Source organism: Mytilus edulis, chromosome 4 (assembly GCF_963676685.1).
Source record: "Mytilus edulis chromosome 4, xbMytEdul2.2, whole genome shotgun sequence".
NCBI lineage: Eukaryota > Metazoa > Mollusca > Bivalvia > Mytilida > Mytilidae > Mytilus > Mytilus edulis.
Window position 1 is genome coordinate 56818136 of NC_092347.1, and position 23056 is coordinate 56841191.

General features: G+C 31.9%; 2 protein-coding genes across 2 annotated transcripts in view; both read left to right on the top strand.

Annotated features, from left to right (window-relative positions):
- LOC139520015 (uncharacterized) overlaps positions 1 to 23056 on the top strand; it is a 197624-nt gene that overhangs the window by 24866 nt on the left and 149702 nt on the right. The window lies entirely within an intron of this gene.
- LOC139520019 (cilia- and flagella-associated protein 206-like) lies at positions 503 to 4939 on the top strand. The gene is made up of 4 exons (XM_071312405.1): positions 503 to 678; positions 1239 to 1322; positions 1773 to 1863; positions 4593 to 4939. The coding sequence occupies exons 1-4, from the start codon at positions 592 to 594 to the stop codon at positions 4649 to 4651; spliced, it is 321 nt and encodes a 106-aa protein (XP_071168506.1). The 5' UTR covers positions 503 to 591; the 3' UTR covers positions 4652 to 4939.

Consider the following 23056-nt stretch of genomic DNA (forward strand, 5'->3'; position numbering starts at 1 on the left):
TGTTTGGTGTGAGCCAAGGCTCTGTGCTGAAGGCCGTACCTTGACCTATAATGGTTTACTTTTATAAATTGTTATTTGGATGGAGAGTTGTCTCATTGGCACTCATAGTCCAAATCTTCCTATATCTATCTACAATCATTTAATAACAGTAAATAATTCAGTGTCCCCTGTCCTCAGTTCTAATTACTTTTTGATGTAGACCCCAATTTATTTACTTGTGATGGTGTTAATGGATTGAGTATAAAAATCAACTTTTTTTCATCAGATAAATCTTTAACTTAAAATTTGTATACTAGTAGTTGTTATATTTTGTCTCTGATGAAACACACTGCTGAAACGTAATAAAGGAGTAGGTTCGGTAAGGTCTTAAAATGGCTCCCTTTTTTAGTGTAAATTTTAAATTAAGATCTATTAACCAATATCACAATAAATCATCTTGCCTGAGAAATTTGTTTTAAAACAAAAGTAAGGTCATTACAACTTGAACACAGAACATTCCTTTTCAAGTAAGTTGAGGTTACTATCATTATCTACTTTTTGTTTAAAAAGTTCATATAATTATTGTTTTATTTGGGTCTTTAAAAACTAACCATGTCGAGAGCTCAAGCAGAAAGTGTGATCAAAAACTGCATCAGAAAAATAGCACAAGCTGTATCAGAAACTCTTGTAGCATTTATGGTGAGTACAGTGTACCTTTTAGAAAAAATGTAAAAAAAGGTTTCTGTAGATCTAGACTAGTTAGAAAACTCTTTGGAGTAATAATTGGATATAAAGAAAACAATGTGGTAAACATTGCTCTAATCTGTATTATGACGCATATTGAACTTTGACTCAATTTTGACAGTTTAACTCTGACTTTTAGATGTACAAAAAATGTATGTCAGTTACCTTCTAACATATAAATTTACTAAAAATAAAACTTCAAATAGTGCTGGTTGCCACATGTAAAACACATACATGATTTGAAACGTTTTTCAATCTTAATATGATGTGTAAATGCTATTTTTAGATACACTGTATTTAACTCGTAAAACACATATTAGTCGTGGTGACAAATATTAACTCATTGGATAGCAGTATATATTTAAACTTAAACTTTGACAAGTAATTTATTTTCAGGATTTCTTAAATCTGATGTCGATCATATAATATTAACTTGATGAAGCCACGTCTTGCTTACATATATATATATGTTAAATATTTATACAATATTACATTATAAATTTTTACATGTGTAGGTGATAGCAGTGGTGCTTGATCCAGCAAATGAGTTTAATGTGGACAGAACTCTCACTAAAGACGATGTACAGAAACTTATCAAGGTGAATATTAGTAACATTTTAAAATAGTTGTTTGCTCAATAATTTTAATAAAAAATATAAATTCCAGTATCTAACTTGGATCCACACTAACTGAGATCTTCATTTACAGTGTATATACAAATGAAAGAATTAAAATATATCATTAGATTTTGTTGAATTATTTTCTGTTGATGCAGTGGCAATGTCTTCTTTAGGAACATATGTTTTATATAGTTAATACCTTAATAACAAATAGATTTAAGGTATAAATTTCATTGAGACAGCAATGTAGCAGTACAAAATGAAGTCAACACTCAAACAAAAAAAAAATATAATGATTTTAAATATGTTTTACCACGTTTAACGCCTCAGTGCCCAGACTTTGAATAGGCACATGGATGGTGGGGGTAAAGCTTTTATATACTTTTGGTATGCATGTTTATATATTGTAATTGTATTATTCTTTTTCAGTTGTGTGTTGATAGACTGATGGATACAAGGACACCATCTTTAGACACTGTTAAAATGCAGGTCTATTTTGATATGAATTATACAACTAGATGTAAGTCCTAATTAAGCTTATTCAAAATATGTTTTTTTCTGGAACATTTAAAACAAGGTTGGGCGGTAAAGGACAAGGTTCACTTATGGCACAAAGTGGCCTTAAATATCAACTTCATCATATAACACCAAAAAGGTCACAATGTGGTTCGTAAATGGGTCTATTTCAAAAGTCTTAATGCTAAATACATCAGTTCTTTTCATAAACGTACACAATATTCTCCAAAGCAAGCCCATTTTGGTTATTTTGTCAAAATATGATGATTTTGTGCAATTTTCCGACCTAAAAGAGTTAGAAACACCTTGGCTGCTACCTATGATCTGAAATATGTTGTAACCAAAATATTTCAATTTTGATATAGATTCATGAATATAAAAACTTTTTGGATCGAGGCTGACGGCCAAGGTCAATTATTCCAAAACCAATTAAAATTATGGAAAAAAGAACCAAAATTGACCTTAAAATACAAATATTGTTTATTTAATGGGTCATAGCTTCATAAATTGTAAAGGAAAGTGCCAGAAAGATATATTTGTTTTTATAGTATTATCACAAGTATTGCTATGTGAAATTTGTAATTTTTTGGCCCGATTTGAAAAAAACATCCAATTTTTAGGGCCAATTTTAACCCTTCTTGAACCTTCTCCTTTAATTTCTAAAACAACAGCCCCAATGAATATGACAGTACATGGGTTGAAAGTAAGAAAAAAGTAATGTAGATCACTGAAAGCATAAACAATGATTTGAACACTTTCTATATTTCATTATTAATAGTAATTTACCAGTTAGAGAGTGTTTTTTATAGTAATGACCTCTGGTAAATTCAGTTGACCTGTATTTGCCAGTATTTCCAAGTATTTACTGGTATTTACCACTGGCATGGTCAATATTAGTATTGACCACTTTTTTGCCAACCTTGATTAAAAATGTATTAGGATTTCTGCAAATTAAGGAGATATCTAAGCAATTTATGAATATACAACTTTTTAAGAAATTTTGACACCAGTGCAAGAGCTAAATGTAATTTTTAAGATAGCTGTTATCATTGCAAAAAGGGCACATACAGTTCGTGCAAGTTAATTATGGCATTGAAGCACAAAAAGTAAATGACATTTTTTTCTTATAAAAACAAACCAAGAATGAATAAAATTAGTATATGCTGTATAGATTTACAAGATGCTAACATAGATCTCTTCAGTTGAAAACTGCAAATAATAACAGTGTTCACATCTCAGGATCTTAGGAAAACAGCAGATTTAATACAGTGTTACATATTTTTGTAAGAAAAAGGCATTGGACAAAATATGATTTGCCCTTCTTTAAACATTTGAAGTACAAGACACATCACCAGGGTAACAATCTTGTAAGAAAATCTATGCAATAGAAACTAATTGGTACTCAGGACCGTAACTAGTCTCTTTTAATAGTGAGGCAAAATATATTTTTTGGAGAGGGGTCTGGGGCCGCTGAAGCCCCCTAGAAATTCTGAGAAAAATAACTCAAAATCGAGCATTCTGAGCGTTTCCTGGACTCCTTCTTACATTGAAACATAAATAGTTTTTAGCTTTTTTTTCGATAATATTCTGGTCTCAAAACAAAAACATAGATTCATTGTTATTTAAGACTTTTAGGTTTTAGTGGACAACATTAAAAGATCGATATGTATGATCAAGCAAAAATCGTTATTCTCATAATCATTAATACCGAATCTGTCTGTCTGTTATTGTCTTGTAATGTGCTAAGACTGTGGTGATTTTTTATGACTAGATTTAGATATGGTGACAGTGCAGTATTATACTTTAAGTACTAGTAATGCTTAAGTCGACGCTAGGGACCATCTTTACCTTGTTTTACAGTATTAATGATTCTTTTATTTATTATTGAAGTCCCTCCAGCAACTATTAAGATGAAGAACAGGAATAAAAACTTTGACCATTGATCATTTTGTCTATGCATTGACTTTGTGTGCGATTAGCCTGTCCTGTGCACCTTTACTCCATATTCCTGTATTTTTTGGGAAAGGGTATGAACACGATTTAATGCAAGTTTAACCCTTTCATTGTGAAAGGTCTCTTGTTGTTTTTTTTTTTAATTGTTTGATACTGAGAAATGCATGACCTTACTTTAATTTAAACCATGTCAGCTATCTAGTTTTATCTACAAAAAAAGTCAGTCTTGTAATCTTTGATATCAAGTTCAATTCTCCATTCAGAAACACACCATTTTTTCTGTGTCCAGTAGCATCGTATATTCTTAAAATATTTTCTCGCACAATGTCTGGACATCGGTGGACATGCAACATTGCAAAACCACACGTTTACAAATGAAAATCAACACTCAGACTATAGTCATAAAGTAGGACAATAAATGAACAGAAGACAAACCCAGGATCAAGAAGTACAAACAATAGACCATCAACTCTGAAAACTAAAAGCAAAATAGAATATGGATCACGAAAAACATGCAGGGGCAACACCAGAGAGTGAAGAAAACTCTTGCAAGACACTTTCCGTGAAAACAATTTGATATGAAGACAATCTTTTGTTTCAGGTTTTTTTTTTAAATTTATTACACAAGGCATTTGCATCATTTGCCTCAATGTAGTTACGGCCCTGGTATTAAGTACCAATGTGATAGTAAACATTAGAATTGCAGATATCTTTAAGAAGCTCTTTGATTAAATGGTTAACATCTTTTACAATGTTAATGAAATTATTATTTAATTTTAGCTGACTTTTTAGAAGAACACAGAAGAGTTTTGGAATCTAGCCTAGGTTACAACCAGTGATCCGTGAAATCACAGACAGTAGGGCAAGAACACGGGAAGAGTTGGAGAGCTTATAACGTAAAATTGTCTCAGTTGTTTTATTAAGATCTGGTCTTGGTAGCCCCACATATATAGCTGTAGTAAGGGAGGCAACTGCAGCTCTACAGAATGTATTGCCACAAACAGAATTGGGAACTTTCATGTCTCTGACAAAGCGTGACAAAGAAAGACAACTCCTGGAATTGACAATGATTGTGACTGGTATTAGACTGTTCAATAAGGAATGTGGTAAAGAAGGAGAAGGAATTGATGATTGTAAGTTTGATGTTCAAATAATTTCAGTAAATTTCACAAGATTTTAGACAATAAGACAACTTAGAGAGAAATTTTGTCTGATCATGCTTATACAGCAACATTTAGCACCATTTTTAAAAGAAATATTGAATCAGGTTACTTAACTTTTAAAAAATCAGTTTTCTTAAAATTATAAACATTAAGTCTTATTATAAAATGATAGTAGCATCTATACAACATTGATATGATTCATCACATTTTCATTAGTTTTTAACTGACATGGCATCTTATTTTCTTTCTATCGTACCAGCCATTTTAGACGAAGCAGTACCTGCCACAACACAGAATGAAGATTCAGAAATCCAGGCCACATTGCGTGCTGCAAAAAAATATACAGGTAATTATATTTTGAATTCTTGTTTCAGCACTGTACTACATAGAGAATTGATGATAGACAAATGCACATGGGAGACAACTCATGTTTATCTTATGTGATATTGTTTTCATTTGAAAGTTTAGGTTAAAATGTAACCATGTCTCTGAATATGACTGCTAGGACACCTCATAAATGAAAGCAGATACCAGGAATATGTCTAAAAAACATCTAACTGCCTTCAGTCATGGTCAAATACCTAAGCCATCTAGTCAGATTTAAATTGTCCGCAGATTTTGAAAAAAATGTGTAGTTTAAAAAATGTAAATATGTAAAGATAATATTATTCCTTTGAAAGTACTGTTGCGGCTTCAATCAATGTTTCTTCATTTTTTTAGCTTTGATAGAAAAGATGCATTCTGATGAATCAAGTGAAGGTCCATCCACCCAGTTGTTAAAGAAATCACTGATAAATACAAGACAACATAAGGCTTTCCTTAGAGTTATATTAGTAAGTAGATTTGAATTGATATTCCCTATGATATGATCTTTCTAATTTTAATTCCAAAATTTTGACCCCAATTTCACGGTCCACTGAACATAGAAAATGATAGTGTGAGTGGGGCATCCGTGTACTATGGACACATTCTTGTTTTTATGCCCCACCTACGATAGTAGAGGGGCATTATGTTTTCTGGTCTGTGGCTCCGTTCGTCTGTGCGTCCGTCTGTGCGTCCGTCCGTTCAGGTTAAAGTTTTTGGTCAAGGTAGTTTTTGATGAAGCTGAAGTCCAATCAGCTTGAAACTTAGTAGACTTGTTGCTTATGATATGATCTTTCTAATTTTAAAGCCAAATTATACTTTTGACCCCAATTTCACGGTCCACTGAACATAGAAAATGAAAGTGGGAGTTTCAGGTTAAAGTTTTTGGTCAAGGTAGTTTTTGATAAAATTGAAGTCCAATCAACTTGAAACTTAGTACATATGTTCCCTATAGTATAATCTTTCTAATTTTAATACCAAATTAGATTATTACCAAATTTCACGGTCCATGGAACATGGAAAAGGATAGTGCGAGTGGGGCATTCGTGTACTTCAGACACATTCTTGTTTTTTAATAATCTATGCAAAAATGGGCAATTTTATAAATCTTAAATCTTAAATAACAAAATGACCCATACTTTATAGTATGTTTATAAAAAAATAGGCTGAAATCTACATTTTACAAGTATAAGATGAACCACCTTAATTGTTATTTTGGTTTAATTTGTATCAAACAATTTGAATTGCAGTTATCTCCCTTATACCACAAAGAATGTTATTTCATGCAACAATTTAATTCTATTCCAGAAATGGCATATGAGTTTATTACATATTTTCAGGAGACTTATTGGATGAATATTTGTTCAAGCCACAGCCAGTGTTTCATTATAGTACTACTTGTATCCATGATTCCAGAGAAGTTCATCACTAAGATGTTATTGGTAAACCATAGTAATATGTAAATTTTCAAAACAAAAAGTTAAAATAATAGCAGGCCTCGACAATAACGCTTGTCCGACTGTCCGGTACCAGAAGGAAAAAGGTCGGACAAGTAAAAGCTGTATCAAGCTTGTCCGTCGGGACAAGCACAATTATTCTGCAGAAAATGAATTTAATCCAGCTTTGATGAACAAAGTAATTATAAAAAAACAACAACAAGAAAACAAATAATTAATTTGACATGTTTCTGTATTCTGTTATTTCAAATGCAAAACCTTTTTCTTCAACATGGATACTTGCAATCGATAATTTTTAACTGGTCCTTTTTCAGGTACTTTTAAACAGGTAACAGGTATACTATTCTCGGAAACCAGTCTTACTGATCCGAATCAATGATGCGCATTGTAGATAAGGTAACTTTACAGGACAGTTCGTCATCTCAAAAGATTCAGCTCCAAGTTTAATAGACAGTTTGGCACCGTAGGAGACATAAAAGTAGACATGATTGATAGACAGTTTGAAAAGGCAGGAGACAATTCGGGACCAAGACAAATCAGTACCTCATTTTGCTACCTTATTCTGTTCCTTATAATAAATACCATACCAGTAATTTTTTTCACAAAAACATTTTTTTTTATTTACCATAAAATTCACAAAATCATATTTGAAATAACAATACTTGCAATATGGTGACCTATAGTTGTTAATTTCTGTGTAATTTGGTCTCTTGCAGAGAGTTGTCTCATTGGCATACCTCACCTTCTTTTTTTATTGATTGTATTTGAGTGTACATTGACAGGTCTATCAGACTTTGCCTCATGTGCAGAGTCTGATGAGACTTTGGCTTTGAAGTTTGATGAAAACTAGAACCTAAGTCCTGTGACATGACTTGATTCAGTTGTTCTCGACTCATATATTTGAAAAGTCTTTCAAAAGATTAAAACAAATTCTGTTTCATTGTTTTAAATCATGGCTTATCTTCTTCTTTTTATTGATTGCATTTGAGTAACTTTTTTCAACTTAAAAAAACCCAACAGAATACAAATCCAATGAGTGTACAGGCCTGTCAGATGGTGCCTCATGTTAAGAGTCTGATGATACTGGCATTGATGAAAACTAGAACCTAATTCCTGTGACATGACTAGTTTCGCAGATGTACTTGAGTCACTCATATTTTTGAAAAGTATTTCAAAAAGAAATACATCAAATTTTGTTATATTGTTTAAATTCGTTTTGCTCCTTTAATCAACTAAAAATGTAAAAAGAATATTTTTAATAGAAATTTTTTGGACAAGTAACAATTTCATTCGGACAAGTTAATTTTGGTATGTACTTGTCCTACACAAGTTGAAAAAAAAGTTATTGTAGAGGCCTGAATAGTAAACGGAATATAGTGAAAATTGGATAAATACATTCAAACTGAAAAGTCGTTGTACTTGTTATGCCAGCTTTAGCTGGCACTTATGGTAGAAGCATCGTTTTGGAATAAAGAACGATAACTCTCTCTACACGACCCATCTGAAAAGTTTCGTCACTCTCGTGAAATCTCGTACGATTATTTTTTTTTAATGGCGGCCAAATTTAACGTTTCAACGCGAACTTGAAAAAACGGGACAGTTGGGAATAATTTTGATTTTAAATAAGACCCGAATTTTTATTTGTTTACAAAAACAATAATTCAGAAATTTTCGTAACTTCTGTAGTTAATTTAAATTTTAAATGTACCACAATGACCACGGAAATTACCGAAGTTAGGACAACAACATTTGACGCCATGTTTCGTCTGCTTCGACTTTCCATAATATCAGTGAGGTCAAAACAAATTACTTAAATAATCACAGGTACTTTATTTAAAAGTCACAAAATCATAATTAACGATAACATATTTAGCGTAAAAGTTCCGTCCAGCCACAGGAACACAGAAAAAACCTCCACAAGCAATACATTTCGATTTTTTTTTAAATGGCCATGCGGGGTAAACTCCGATGCACTGGTTGACCATGACTACTTATGTTCATCTGCCGCATAATTCCCCACATTAAGGAACAGTGATAATGACGTTGCTTATACTGTTGAATGTGACCACAGTAATTCATGTACCACCACTAGGTGACCATGACATAATCTTCAGTGAAATAAATCTTTAATTCCCTCTCGAAAGCCAAACAGTCACCACACAAAGTATTGATTTACAAGAGAGCAGACTGGGAAAAAATTGGAAAAGACTTAAAAGAAACATACACACATATGGAAAAACACAAATTAGAACTTAATATAGACAATATGTGGAATTTCTTTAAAACAAAAACAACAGAAAGTATCCAAAAGCATATACCAACTTAGTCCAAATAATTATGCCGTTTTAGTACGACTTTTTGATAAAAAATTTTGGACGCCTTCCTTTAACGTAGGATGACGTAACAGCAAAATCAAAAATAGCCTTTCTAGACGGCATAATTATTTGGACTAATACCAACTAAGCTAATAGGAAATAAAACCCACCTACCATGGATAGACTCAAAATTGAAAAAAACTGATAAATAAGAAAAACAAATTTTATAAAAAGAAAAAACATGATAGCAAACATACTAAAAAAATTCAAACAAATTAAAACACAATTACAGAAAGAGATGATTGAAATTATATCGAAAACATGATTTTTGACATTGAAATACAAGAGCCTGAAAATTCGAGATTTAACAAACAACCTAAAACACTCTTTTCTTACATAAAAGGCCAAAACAATGAAAACACTGGTATTGCACCTCTTATAAGTGAAGGTTTACTTCATACAGATCCCTTGAAAAAAGATAACATATTAAATGAACAATTTAAATCAGCCAGTCATGCCCTATATAATCAACAGATTTTTTTTCACACGAAAAGAGGGGGGGGGTCACCCCTGGATCCGCCTATGGTAGCTTGCCACAGACTAATTCAAAACTTAACAAACGTTTAAAACAAAAAAGAAATATTCAAATAATTCACAATCTTCTAATTAAATTCTGTACTTCCTTTGACAAAGTAAACTCTCAACAAATCTTTTCAGTGATTATGTCAAATATCAGATATCTACCTTATAAGTCACAGGAGATGGAGACTGTTTGTTTTCTCTCTCTAAGTTTAATAAAAAAATAAATGAGACTTGAGTCTGAGTAGTACATTTAGTACTGACTGTATACATGTATATTGTATGCTCCCATTTTGTCCAAAATTAGATTTTATGGGAAGATGGAGTTATTATGATAACTCATGAGAATACCATGACGTTGATAGATATATACAGGGCATGTTACTTGGAAGCATGTGGGCTACATCCTTTAAAATTCAAGCTGCAGCAGTGGCCTGTATATTTTAAACCTGATCATAACATTTTCAATCTACCAAGTACTTTATCACTATATCACTATCAGGTTCACATTTCAACCTATTTAGCAATACACACTTTGGTTATATAACATCACAGTACCAAAATTGCACTCAGTAACCAAATTGCACCTACATGTATTCAACAAAAAAAGCTGCAGAAATCTTTCAAGCTTTCTTTCACCATCATGCATGTCATGTGAAGTTATATAATTATCATATTTTTAAAAAGGGCAAATTAATTATAAAAAAGAAGATGTGGTATGATTGCCAATGAGACAACTGTCCACAAGAGCCCAAAATAACACAGAAATAAGCAACTATAGGTTACCGTACAGCCTTCAAAAAGAGCAAAGTCCATACCGCATAGTCAGCTATAAAAGACCCTAATTTTGACAGTGTAAAACAAAAAAATAACTTTGTAACACCAACATCCTTTTCTTCAAAAAATAATATTTGAAGCATGGAATAATGTCAAATTGTTCAAATATTTGAAGAAATAAAACAAAACATCTGTTTATATTCCAGTTTTAAGGATTTGAAATTAAACATGTAATGATGTAAGGAATTTTGGTACTGACTTCATTACAGAATCGTGGATTGTTTAGAGGTCAGTTCAAACCCATTTCTCTATGACTCTACATACATGGACTCAAAATTAAATTAGTGTACCTATATTGTAATCAAGAATAGTCTACAAAATAAGCACAGAATGGTTCATAAAAATAAGTTGGTGAAAAAACTGACAATATAGGTGCAATTTGTGTACTCTCATGTTAGCAACTTCACAACTACAAATTTATTTTTAGGACCAAAACAAAAATAAGAACAAACCTAAAGGCAATAAAATGCTTCGCCATGCACAGCCTGATACGACCACGGTACAGATGTATATTGAGCATATAAAAAAACACCAAATTTTTTATGTCAGTTGAAAATAAGCATATTTTAATTTTGGACCCTTCAAACTTCAATATGGACTAATTTGAAAACAGGTATCAGGTGAACCCAAACATTTCTATTCAGCAGCAGTCTCTAACTACATATCTCCTTAATTTTATATAATAGTCCTACAAAAATATTTAAAATGTGTAGATTTTTTTCTTTCTAGCTTCTCTCATGTGAAAGCAGTACCTTTTTGGTCACTATTTATGTGTTGCGTCTAAATAAGAATTGTAACACTTTATAGTGACTGAACAGGTTAAACAAATACTTCTCAAGAAGCAAAAAAAGAAGACAACTTGGAACAGCACCAGCCATGCCAGTATATGTATGAATAAAAACTCAGATCAGAATAGCATGTACAATATGTTAGATATATATGTCCTTGTGAATAGTAAGGAAAGTCATCAATAATTCTACAGATAATGCAATTTTTATATCAAGTGTTTTTTTATATTTTCTGATAAAATATTCACACAATCAGTGAAACATTCAAAAAGGCTTTAAACTAAATTTTGATTACTTAAAGTTTCAAACAATGACAAGTGTTTTATTTACCAAATAACTCATGTGTTTCTGTGAGAGAAAAAAAATCAAGTGCAATTTTTGGAATTAAAGTGAAAAAAATCCTTTTGACACACACTGGCGCATGTCAATTGTGAATATACTTACCAAATATATTTTCTTTATCATGATACTATGAAGGATTACACATCGTAAGAAAAAATGCACAAATTACAGATAACAGGGCCGTAACTACCTATGAGGCAGGGGAGGCAACTGCCTCCCCTGAAATTTCTACACCAATTTTTTTATGGAGTAATAAAATGAAATATGTACACGAAGAACTTGAATTTATATTATAAACAACACAAGTTTATAGTTTTAACAGTGTTATCATGATACGTGATATATCTGTCATTTTCCGAATTTTTGATCGAAAGTTAACCGTTTCAGTATAGTTTTATTTTTTTTTTTTTCGTGTGGCCGTCTGTCTGTTATTCAGTATATATTCGTACAAGAACACATATGAAACTTTGCTTTCGACAATAAAACTATTCACATTCATTTAGGGGCTCAATTAAGCAGAGGAAGTTCCCTTCGTATTGTGAATCTTTTATGATATCGGAAATTCGTCACCGGTTGAATCAGCTGTTGGATCGTTTTTTTAACGTCACCCGATCATACGAGAACATTATGGTCAATGCCTTAGTAGTAAAACACTCCCATGCGTTGTAGCAGGGACTTTCTATACTAAGTGTAATACTTAAAATAGAAAGTCCCTGGTTGTAGTTATATACATGTCTGTTACAACGATATTGAAATTCAAGGTCCTCAATAAAAAGAAATATCTTGCGTTCTATGATCTTGCTTTATATGGGTTTTTTTTAAACTTACCAGTTTGATTTCTAACAAAATAATCTTTAAATACAGATAATAATTGTTTGCATAAAAATTACTTCCAGGATCCAGCAATACTGATGTGTTTCTTAAAGTAAGGAAATCGAAGGAAACGGGTTATTTTTAGACATTTAACTGAGAGAAAAAAATCGGCGGTCACAATGTATTTAATGTCAATAATTATAGGTTAAAGTACCGCCATCAAGACGGAGCCTTGGCTTACCCTGAGCAGCAATCTCAGGCTCAGACAGCTTGTTTTTGCATAAAAATTGCTTCCAGGTGCAAGCAATACTGATGTTTCTGAAAGTAAGGAAATTGAAGGAATACGGGTTATTTTTAGCCATTTTACCGAGAAAAAAAAACCTCTCTTGGAGGCCCCAATCGGCGGCTGCCAAGCCTCTGCCAAGCCCCTGCCTCCCCTGAATTCGAACCCTAGTTACGGCCCTGGATAAAATAATTAAACCACCCTATTTTGTGTGCATCTCCTGCAAAATCAGTATTAGTTGCATCTATAATATACTAAATGAGTAACAATCAATGTAAATATTTGGTAAATTTTTGAAGAAAAACCCAAAGTTTTGGTAAAAAAAACACCCCAAAAAATGTTGTACCATAACCCCAAAATCAATTCTAATCTCCCTTTTGAGTACTGAACCTTCTAGCACAATTTCATAGAAATCCATCCACTTAAACTAAAGTTATTGTCTGGAAACCAAATGTGTCTTCTTGAAAACAGAGACTTATGATTGTATTATATGTTTGTTGAAAACAACTATGATATGATATAAAAGCATTACTCTAAAAGCAAATTTTTGACATGCTTGTATTTCCCATTTCCATGCTCAATTTTATTTTGCTGTCATATAATGAAAACTTGAAAAGTAAACTAGATTGTTTTCACCAAAGCCCTTCTTACAGTGCTATAGATATAAATTATTTAGTCAAAATTTAACACTAGTATTTAGGTTCATCATGACAAATTGGCAAATACGACCGAATTTTCACCTAAAAAAATACTGTGTACAGACTTACCTGTGCAGTTTGGGAAGTTTTAAATGTTTTTAGATATATAAAAGTTAAATTTATTTTGCATATCTGAAAGATAAAATCGTTTTTGGTGAAGATCTGGATTCAAAATATTTTGTTTGTCCTCTGCTTGAACAGATATTTTTTTCATCAATTTGGAAATTGAATATTTTTTTTGTTAAAAAAAAATACCATACCCCCTCCTGCCTTTTGAAGTTCATTGAAACATTGAAACATTAATCATTTCCCTAAAAATTTTCCATCTGAACTTTTTATTTCATTTTAGACAAAAAATATATGTTAGTGTAGCCTAGGACATTCGTCCTGAACATGCATGAAATATTTGCCACTGGACGTTAAGCAACCAACAACCAATCAATATAGGACATTGTCTTGGTATAAAGCTGGCATTTAAGGTAGCGCCTTCCTCATATTATAAGATATAACACTCTAACATCGAATTAGACGGAAAAATATTACATATATATATGTTGTGTACAAGTTGCGATTGTGTACAGGTTACATGTTGAACATGTACAAAATATTTGTACAAAGCAAAAATACAAGTTATAACATGTACAAAAGTACCTCGTAGATGTTATTACCTGTACAAAATATTGCTTAAAAATAGTTTTAACTTGTACGAAATTTGAAATGAAAGAATGTTTCTATTACAACACTTGCCATTAATCTCAATAATCTCAATATTTTCAGCATTTTATTTTATAGTCCATTCATGTTAGTGTGTTTTGTGTGATTGGTAATCTCATGTAGGTCTTTGTTGAAGATTTGTTTGGCCAGAATATTTTCACCATCTCCCTCAGACCTCTGTTATTGAAGCTAGAGCCATAAAGGAGTACAGATAATACACAGCTTTTGTAGAGTCTGAGCTTGGTCTTCTCTGAAAAGACTTTTTTTCAAGATGTCACCTAGTACACAATGTATAATGAATGCTGATATAGCTTTTCCTATTCTGATAATTATACACAATCCTTGGTTATTAAGTGAGCCTAATGCTACGACCTGTGTCCCTTCTAAAAATATGGCAGGCAGTCTCTCTGTGTTGATGTACATTAATTTTGTCTTTTTGTCCTTGATTGTAAGTGCAATCATTTTAGCTTTTTTTTATACCTTTTTTGTCTTCTCCTGCATATATGTCTTCGGTATGCGATAAAAGTGGTAATCATCAGCTAGTCTGTGTCCTCAAGCGTGGTACATAGTGTCAATCTCAGTGACAGAATTCAATACTGACATAATTACTGAGCTTACTAAGTCATACATGTATATGACCTAATCTTAAAGTTTGTTTATGGTAGACCATACAGGCCATTTATGTGTAATGTAGAAGAATGATAGTGTTCTGTAACTCAAGGTGTCACATGTCTCTGTCGTGAAGCAACTGTGATAAGAGAGTATGACTTTTCTCACCAAATCATCTTTGTCTCCACCAGTACCTCTGTGTTGTGTGATTTTTCTCACAAAATCATCTTTGTCTCCACCAGTACCTCTGTGTTGTGTTACAAGGGAAGTACTTCCTTAGCTCGACAACCATTTACAGATGAAATAATCTTATATATCTTATATACATATACGACTTCCTTTCCTCGTCAGTTTTAATCTAGCGTCGTAATACAGTACATGATATAGTAAGACATAAAGATGGAATAGTTGCAGATAAATATGTATATATAAGTCTGAAAATTACACCAAACAGCGTTAGAGTTAGATTTTCTGCTGCCAATATATATATAATATGGAATGTTGGTTTCATTTAATATCACTTCAACTATTACTTTTACCTGTTTGCCTTCTATCATTTTTCAGCTACTTTTAACACACCTTATAATAACTATTGGCCTCATTTAAAGGTAACATGTTACTTAAATTTAAATTTCCCTTTTTATTGTTGATTCAATCTTTGATAAGGCATCATCTTTTCTGGATGTTTAATAACTGCTGCAATAGAAATAGAATTACAAAATTAAAAACATTAAAAAGAAACCTTGTGAGAAAAAAGAAGTTTTAGACAATGAATTAATTTAAGTTTGAAATGAAACTGTTATTATAATCCTGTTCTGTTTTGTCAGCTACCATGAGTTGTATGTCTGTGAGCTTGGAGAGATCTTTGCATAACAATGGATAAAACATAGTGCAGAAAAATCAAACATAAAATCTGACACAATGTGTAAACCAGTGAAAATACTTAAATTTGGTCTTCTTTTCTTCACAACAAACACAAACAAGTATAACATGCAAGAATATTACATATCTGATAAAATAAGAAAATAATAACAAATATATAAACAAACTCTTCAAATTTTAACCTGATTTGTACAAGAAGCATGGTACTGGGCTACTGGCTGCTTTGTGTCATATATTGTCAAGTGTCTCTGACATTCTATAACACCCTGCCCACACCATTTCAAGTTACAGTATATCTGAGTTAAGAAATAATTGATGCAAGCTATACTTTATTTTAATTTTGACATGGGTAGGCATTATATTCGTGATTATTTTTGCCCGAGCGATAGTGAGGGCGAAAAATAACCCATTTCTGTTTGGCAATTCCATACACTGCTTCAGGTTTTTTTTATAGCCATGGAATGTATACTATTAACCGTTGTCCATTTCACAGATAGGCTTCAATCGTTATTATTTATTAGAAATTAAGGGGATCCACCTGTTAAAAAGTCTTCCTGGATATATACAAGACATAAACATTGTTTAAAAAGCAGCCTTCTAATCATCTGCAACAGAGTTCGTTATTGCAACCCATATGCAATACCTACTGATGAGTCCTAATTGCATATGAACCAAAACACATTTTTTTTTTTTTTTTTATTTCAGCATTTAGAAAGGACGAAACTCACAAGGCCTGACTGACCCAAAATTAATTCTCTTATATGATTCAGTGAAGTATATTTTGACACAATATGATTAATCATTCTAGATTAGTTTCTAGAAGCAAAAGTTTAAATTTATATAGTTGTGATAATGTCAACATGGCCTTGGGAGTCTATGTGTTATATGAAGCAGCAAACCTTGATGTCAAGTATTGTATGATCATTATATGATCGACGAAACATGAACATACTATAATCAAATCAAATGCAGATTATATATATATCATAAACCAGCATATTAAATATGTAATCATTCACACATCGGTGAAAAACTGACAAAAAAAATTTCTTTTGACTCTATATATTCTTTATCTTCATTCACAGCAAGGGTTAATCTATTCCCAAGTTAGAAAATCTATTTTAAGCAATACAAAGTTTTGTAAACAGATCATTTTATGACTATTTTGACCCAAGTATTACTACTGGGCATGTGATTATAAATATTACTGAGAATCTCAAACCATGCCTTCTTAGAATAAATCATTACAGTTGACAAACACTTCCATCTACTCTTCCCAGTATCAAAATACTTTACATTCAATACATCATTAAAAAAAGAATAATATGGCAGATTATTATGTAAGATAACTTTTCTGATCAACACAAAATAAGAAGATGTAGTATGATTGCCAATGAGACACTTTTCTCTCCACAAGAGACCAAAATGACACAGAAATTAACAACTATAGGTAACCATATGGCATTCACCAATGAGCAAATCCCATACCACATAGTCCGCTATAAAAGACCCTGAAATGACAATGTAAAATAATTCAAAGGAGAAAACTAAGGCTTGATATGGTTATCAACATTTGCAAATTTACACCTCTTGAAATACAATGTAAATATATATTTGTTTGCCCTGTGAAATGTTGTAAAATTTGATTTTATGTTTAGAGTGAAGCTGATTTTAAAAACCCCACCTACCACAGCAAACAGCCAGACTTCCATGTATGTCTGCTGAAACTTTCCAAGGTTTCTGTTCTCTAATTAAACTATCTCTTGGCCAAATATTTACTAAGCATATATTTACACAACAAAACACGCATCAATTATAGTGGCATCACTGTAACAGTTATGCCCCTTTCCAAATGGAAAACTAGTGAATTTTTTATACCTGTTCTCAATTTTTAGTGTGCCACTAAACTTTTGTAAAATTTGAGCGATTTCTGTAATTTAGTTCTTTTTTTATTTCGATGTTACCTATTTTTTCTCCTATTAGTTCAACAGAAAAAAATGTATACTTCTTTCCAAGGCAGATTGTTAGCGTAAATGAACGGTGACCCCATCTTTTTATTTTATTTTCTTATTAAGTATAAGATAAAGTTCATTTGTAGAAAAATATAGCGAAATACTACATTGAAATAAAATTTTGATTTAGACCCGCGAACCACCTTAATGTGCCTTTTTCAAATCTGTTTTTGAAGATCTTATAGCCATATGTGTTACCTACTGAAGAGTCCTGAGCACAAATGGTCTTTTATTAATGTTTATATACAGGACGAAACTTGCAAGGCCAAACAGACTCCCAAACCCCAAAATTTTATACTAGTTTTTAAAATCAATTTACCAATTACAAGGATCATTTGTATCTCCATCTTAATATAAATAAAAACTCAAAATCCTGCACTGCTTTCCATGTTTGAAATTCATGTTTACTAAATTACTACCCCTAAAGAAAATCATTTGATATTCAATTTAAATAATGTCAACAAGGCCTTGGAAGTCTAGGTACAACAGAATTAAAAATAAAAGGATATAACTAAAAAAAAACAACAAACAGTATACATACTGTACTACTCAACTGACCTATCAATATATATATTCATGAAAGCAACAACTATGGAACATGCTTCATCAGAGAAAACCTAAAATAAGAAATTACTATCCACACTTATCAGTGTCCATACTTGTTCTTACAACAACAAAAAAAGAAGAAAAAAATATTTGACTTGCATATACTTTTCAAGAAAATGATTATAACAATGTTTTTTGAATAATTCCACATTACGATTATTCCTTACTTTGGTTGCAGAATAATGAAAAGATTTTTTACTAAAATTTGTATTTGGTCTTAGAACAAATAGATCATTATCAGAGACCACAGTCGCTTGAATTTTAGTGATATATGTATGAAAAAAAAATAAAAAAATACTGTTATATGTATACATATACATATAACAGTACATGTATATACATATAACAGTATTTTTTTATTTTTTTTCATACATATATCACTAAAATTCAAGCGACTGTGCAGAGACATATCGTAAGTTATGGTGTTTCACATCATCAATATTTAGCATTGCTAAGTAATTAGGTGATACTCTTGCATTAGCATAAAATATCCCTTTGAGAAGGTTTATTATAAATTTTGTAATTAAAGCAGTATTAGGACTAACAAATACAGCCACTAACATAGATGCTAGATCAGAATTAGGTAGATTTACTTTGGACTCCTATATAAAAACTCAAACACTCATGTATTTTTATAGAATAGATTGTAATGATACAAGTGTGGACACAGATCAGTATGGATAGTACGTTTGAATGGTTGACTGTTTTCTGTTAAAAAAAAAAAAGGCCTCTGGTTTCCACATAGGGTTCTATGTTGAACTGTTGTGCCCAGTGACAGTCAACTTGTACCAAACACTGAACATAACTGTCTATATTCAAATTTGCGTTTTACTGTTCAGTATATATAAGAAGATGTGGTATGAGTGCCAATGAGACAACTCTCCATCCAAGTCGCATTTTCTAAAAGTAAACCATTATCAGGAACAAAATCAAGACTGTCATGTAGAAGACACTACTTTAAATCAGTGCTGACCGTCCAAAGATTTTATTTAGCTAGACATTGCTTATAGGGGAACACAGCTGTAAATAAGTGTGCTCCAACGCTGGAGAGATTTACGTAAAGAAGTGAAATATACATGTTCCTTTATCTGAACAAAAGTGTTTTCAACTTTATCATACCCAAACACTGACAAACCATGTTTTGTTACATCTATTTCAACTTTGCAAAAAAATATTCAGGATATTTCAGTGATTTTTGTCTCTTTTACCATAACATCTTTAAGACATGACTTCGGATTTTTAGCGCATTTCAAGTTTGCAATTGCGCTGCTACACTAAAAATGATATTTTTAACTAAATAATTCCCTGAAAAAGAACAGTTTTCTAAGCCCTTCTTTTTGAAAATATTCTTCAAAAATCAAAGAAAAACAAATGGTTTCAACAGAAAAGTCATTGGAGTCGACTTGACTCTAAACCGATAATGATAGAAGTTTGATGCACAGTAAATCACATTGCTGGTTATCTGAGGATTAATTTGAGCCCTTAAACACATCTGTACGTCAGCAGATGGCGACGAAGCAAGTGTTTGAAATGACCCCAAAATATCTTAAAATTTGCTTGAACGGTTAAACAAAACTGTGTACTATAGTTAAGTGGTAATGGATGTCTCCGAAATAAAAGTTACATTTAATATAGGAGATGATTTTTGCATCCCCGGCAGCGAGATTCGAACACGCAACCTTTCTTCCTTGGGAGAGTTCAGCATACCCCTGTACCACTGGCAACGTCTCGAAAATTTTAAAATTTAAGTACTTAACTCTACTACTCATAATCGAAAGAAAAAAAATTAAGAAGATCCTATCCCAGTTTGATTTCTTTTAAGAAATTATGTGTTCAGATCATATATTTTTGTTGCTAAATGCATGATTTTTACGCAAATATAGGAAGAAGAATCACCTCCTTAGTCTGTCATTTTCCCATTGAAAATATTCATGTTCATTTATCTGAACAAAAGTGTTTTCAACTGTATTACACCCCAACACTGACGAAACCATGTTTTGTTACATCTATTTCAACTTTGCCAAAAATGTTCAGGAAATTTTAGTGACTTTTTGTCTCTTTTACCATACTACATCTTTAAGAAATGACTTCGGATTTTTAGCGCATTTCAATTTTGCGATTGCGCTGGTACACAAAAAACAAATATTTTTAACTAGTGTACATGTTATAACTATTAATTTGATACTATTCTTCAAAATCTCACTGCACAATTATTCAAAAAAGTTATTATTCCCCCAAAAAGCACAGTTTTCTAAGCCCTTCATTTTGAAAATATTCTTCAAAAATCAAAGAAAAACACATGGTTTCAACAGAAAAGTCATTGGAGTCGACTTGACTCTAAACCGATAATGATAGAAGTTTGATGCACAGTAAATCACATTGCTGGTTTTCTGAGGATTAATTTGAGCCCTTAACCACATCTGTACGTCAGCAGATGGCGACGAAACAAGTGTTTGAAATGACCCCAAAATATCTTAAAATTTGCTTGAATGGTTAAACAAAACTGTGTACTATAGTTAAGTGGTAATGGATGTCTCCGAAATAAAAGTTACATTTAATATAGGAGATGATTTTTGCACCCCCGGCAGCGAGATTCGAACACGCAACCTTTCTTCCTTGGGAGAGTTCAGCATACCCCTGTACCACTGGCAACGTCTCGAAAATTTTAAAATTTAAGTACTTAACTCTACTACTCATAATCGAAAGAAAAAAAATTAAGAAGATCCTATCCCAGTTTGATTTCTTTTAAGAAATTATGTGTTCAGATCATATATTTTTGTTGCTAAATGCATGATTTTTACGCAAATATAGGAAGAAGAATCACCTCCTTAGTCTGTCATTTTCCCATTGAAAATATACATGTTCATTTATCTGAACAAAAGTGTTTTCAACTGTATTACACCCCAACACTGACGAAACCATGTTTTGTTACATCTATTTCAACTTTGCCAAAAATGTTCAGGAAATTTTAGTGACTTTTTGTCTCTTTTACCATACTACATCTTTAAGAAATGACTTCGGATTTTTAGCGCATTTCAATTTTGCGATTGCGCTGGTACACAAAAAACAAATATTTTTAACTAGTGTACATGTTATAACTATTAATTTGATACTATTCTTCAAAATCTCACTGCACAATTATTCAAAAAAGTTATTATTCCCCCAAAAAGCACAGTTTTCTAAGCCCTTCATTTTGAAAATATTCTTCAAAAATCAAAGAAAAACAAATGGTTTCAACAGAAAAGTCATTGGAGTCGACTTGACTCTAAACCGATAATGATAGAAGTTTGATGCACAGTAAATCACATTGCTGGTTTTCTGAGGATTAATTTGAGCCCTTAACCACATCTGTACGTCAGCAGATGGCGACGAAACAAGTGTTTGAAATGACCCCAAAATATCTTAAAATTTGCTTGAATGGTTAAACTAAACTGTGTACTATAGTTAAGTGGTAATGGATGTCTCCGAAATAAAAGTTACATTTAATATAGGAGATGATTTTTGCACCCCCGGCAGCGAGATTCGAACACGCAACCTTTCTTCTTTGGGAGAGTTCAGCATACCCCTGTACCACTGGCAACGTCTCGAAAATTTTAAAATTTAAGTACTTAACTCTACTACTCATAATCGAAAGAAAAAAAATTAAGAAGATCCTATCCCAGTTTGATTTCTTTTAAGAAATTATGTGTTCAGATCATATATTTTTGTTGCTAAATGCATGATTTTTACGCAAATATAGGAAGAAGAATCACCTCCTTAGTCTGTCATTTTCCCATTGAAAATATACATGTTCATTTATCTGAACAAACGTGTTTTCAACTGTATTACACCCCAACACTGACGAAACCATGTTTTGTTACATCTATTTCAACTTTGCCAAAAATGTTCAGGAAATTTTAGTGACTTTTTGTCTCTTTTACCATACTACATCTTTAAGAAATGACTTCGGATTTTTAGCGCATTTCAATTTTGCGATTGCGCTGGTACACAAAAAAAAATATATTTTTAACTAGTGTACATGTTATAACTATTAATTTGATACTATTCTTCAAAATCTCACTGCACAATTATTCAAAAAAGTTATTATTCCCCCAAAAAGCACAGTTTTCTAAGCCCTTCATTTTGAAAATATTCTTCAAAAATCAAAGAAAAACAAATGGTTTCAACAGAAAAGTCATTGGAGTCGACTTGACTCTAAACCGATAATGATAGAAGTTTGATGCACAGTAAATCACATTGCTGGTTTTCTGAGGATTAATTTGAGCCCTTAACCACATCTGTACGTCAGCAGATGGCGACGAAACAAGTGTTTGAAATGACCCCAAAATATCTTAAAATTTGCTTGAATGGTTAAACAAAACTGTGTACTATAGTTAAGTGGTAATGGATGTCTCCGAAATAAAAGTTACATTTAATATAGGAGATGATTTTTGCACCCCCGGCAGCGAGATTCGAACACGCAACCTTTCTTCCTTGGGAGAGTTCAGCATACCCCTGTACCACTGGCAACGTCTCGAAAATTTTAAAATTTAAGTACTTAACTCTACTACTCATAATCGAAAGAAAAAAAATTAAGAAGATCCTATCCCAGTTTGATTTCTTTTAAGAAATTATGTGTTCAGATCATATATTTTTGTTGCTAAATGCATGATTTTTACGCAAATATAGGAAGAAGAATCACCTCCTTAGTCTGTCATTTTCCCATTGAAAATATACATGTTCATTTATCTGAACAAAAGTGTTTTCAACTGTATTACACCCCAACACTGACGAAACCATGTTT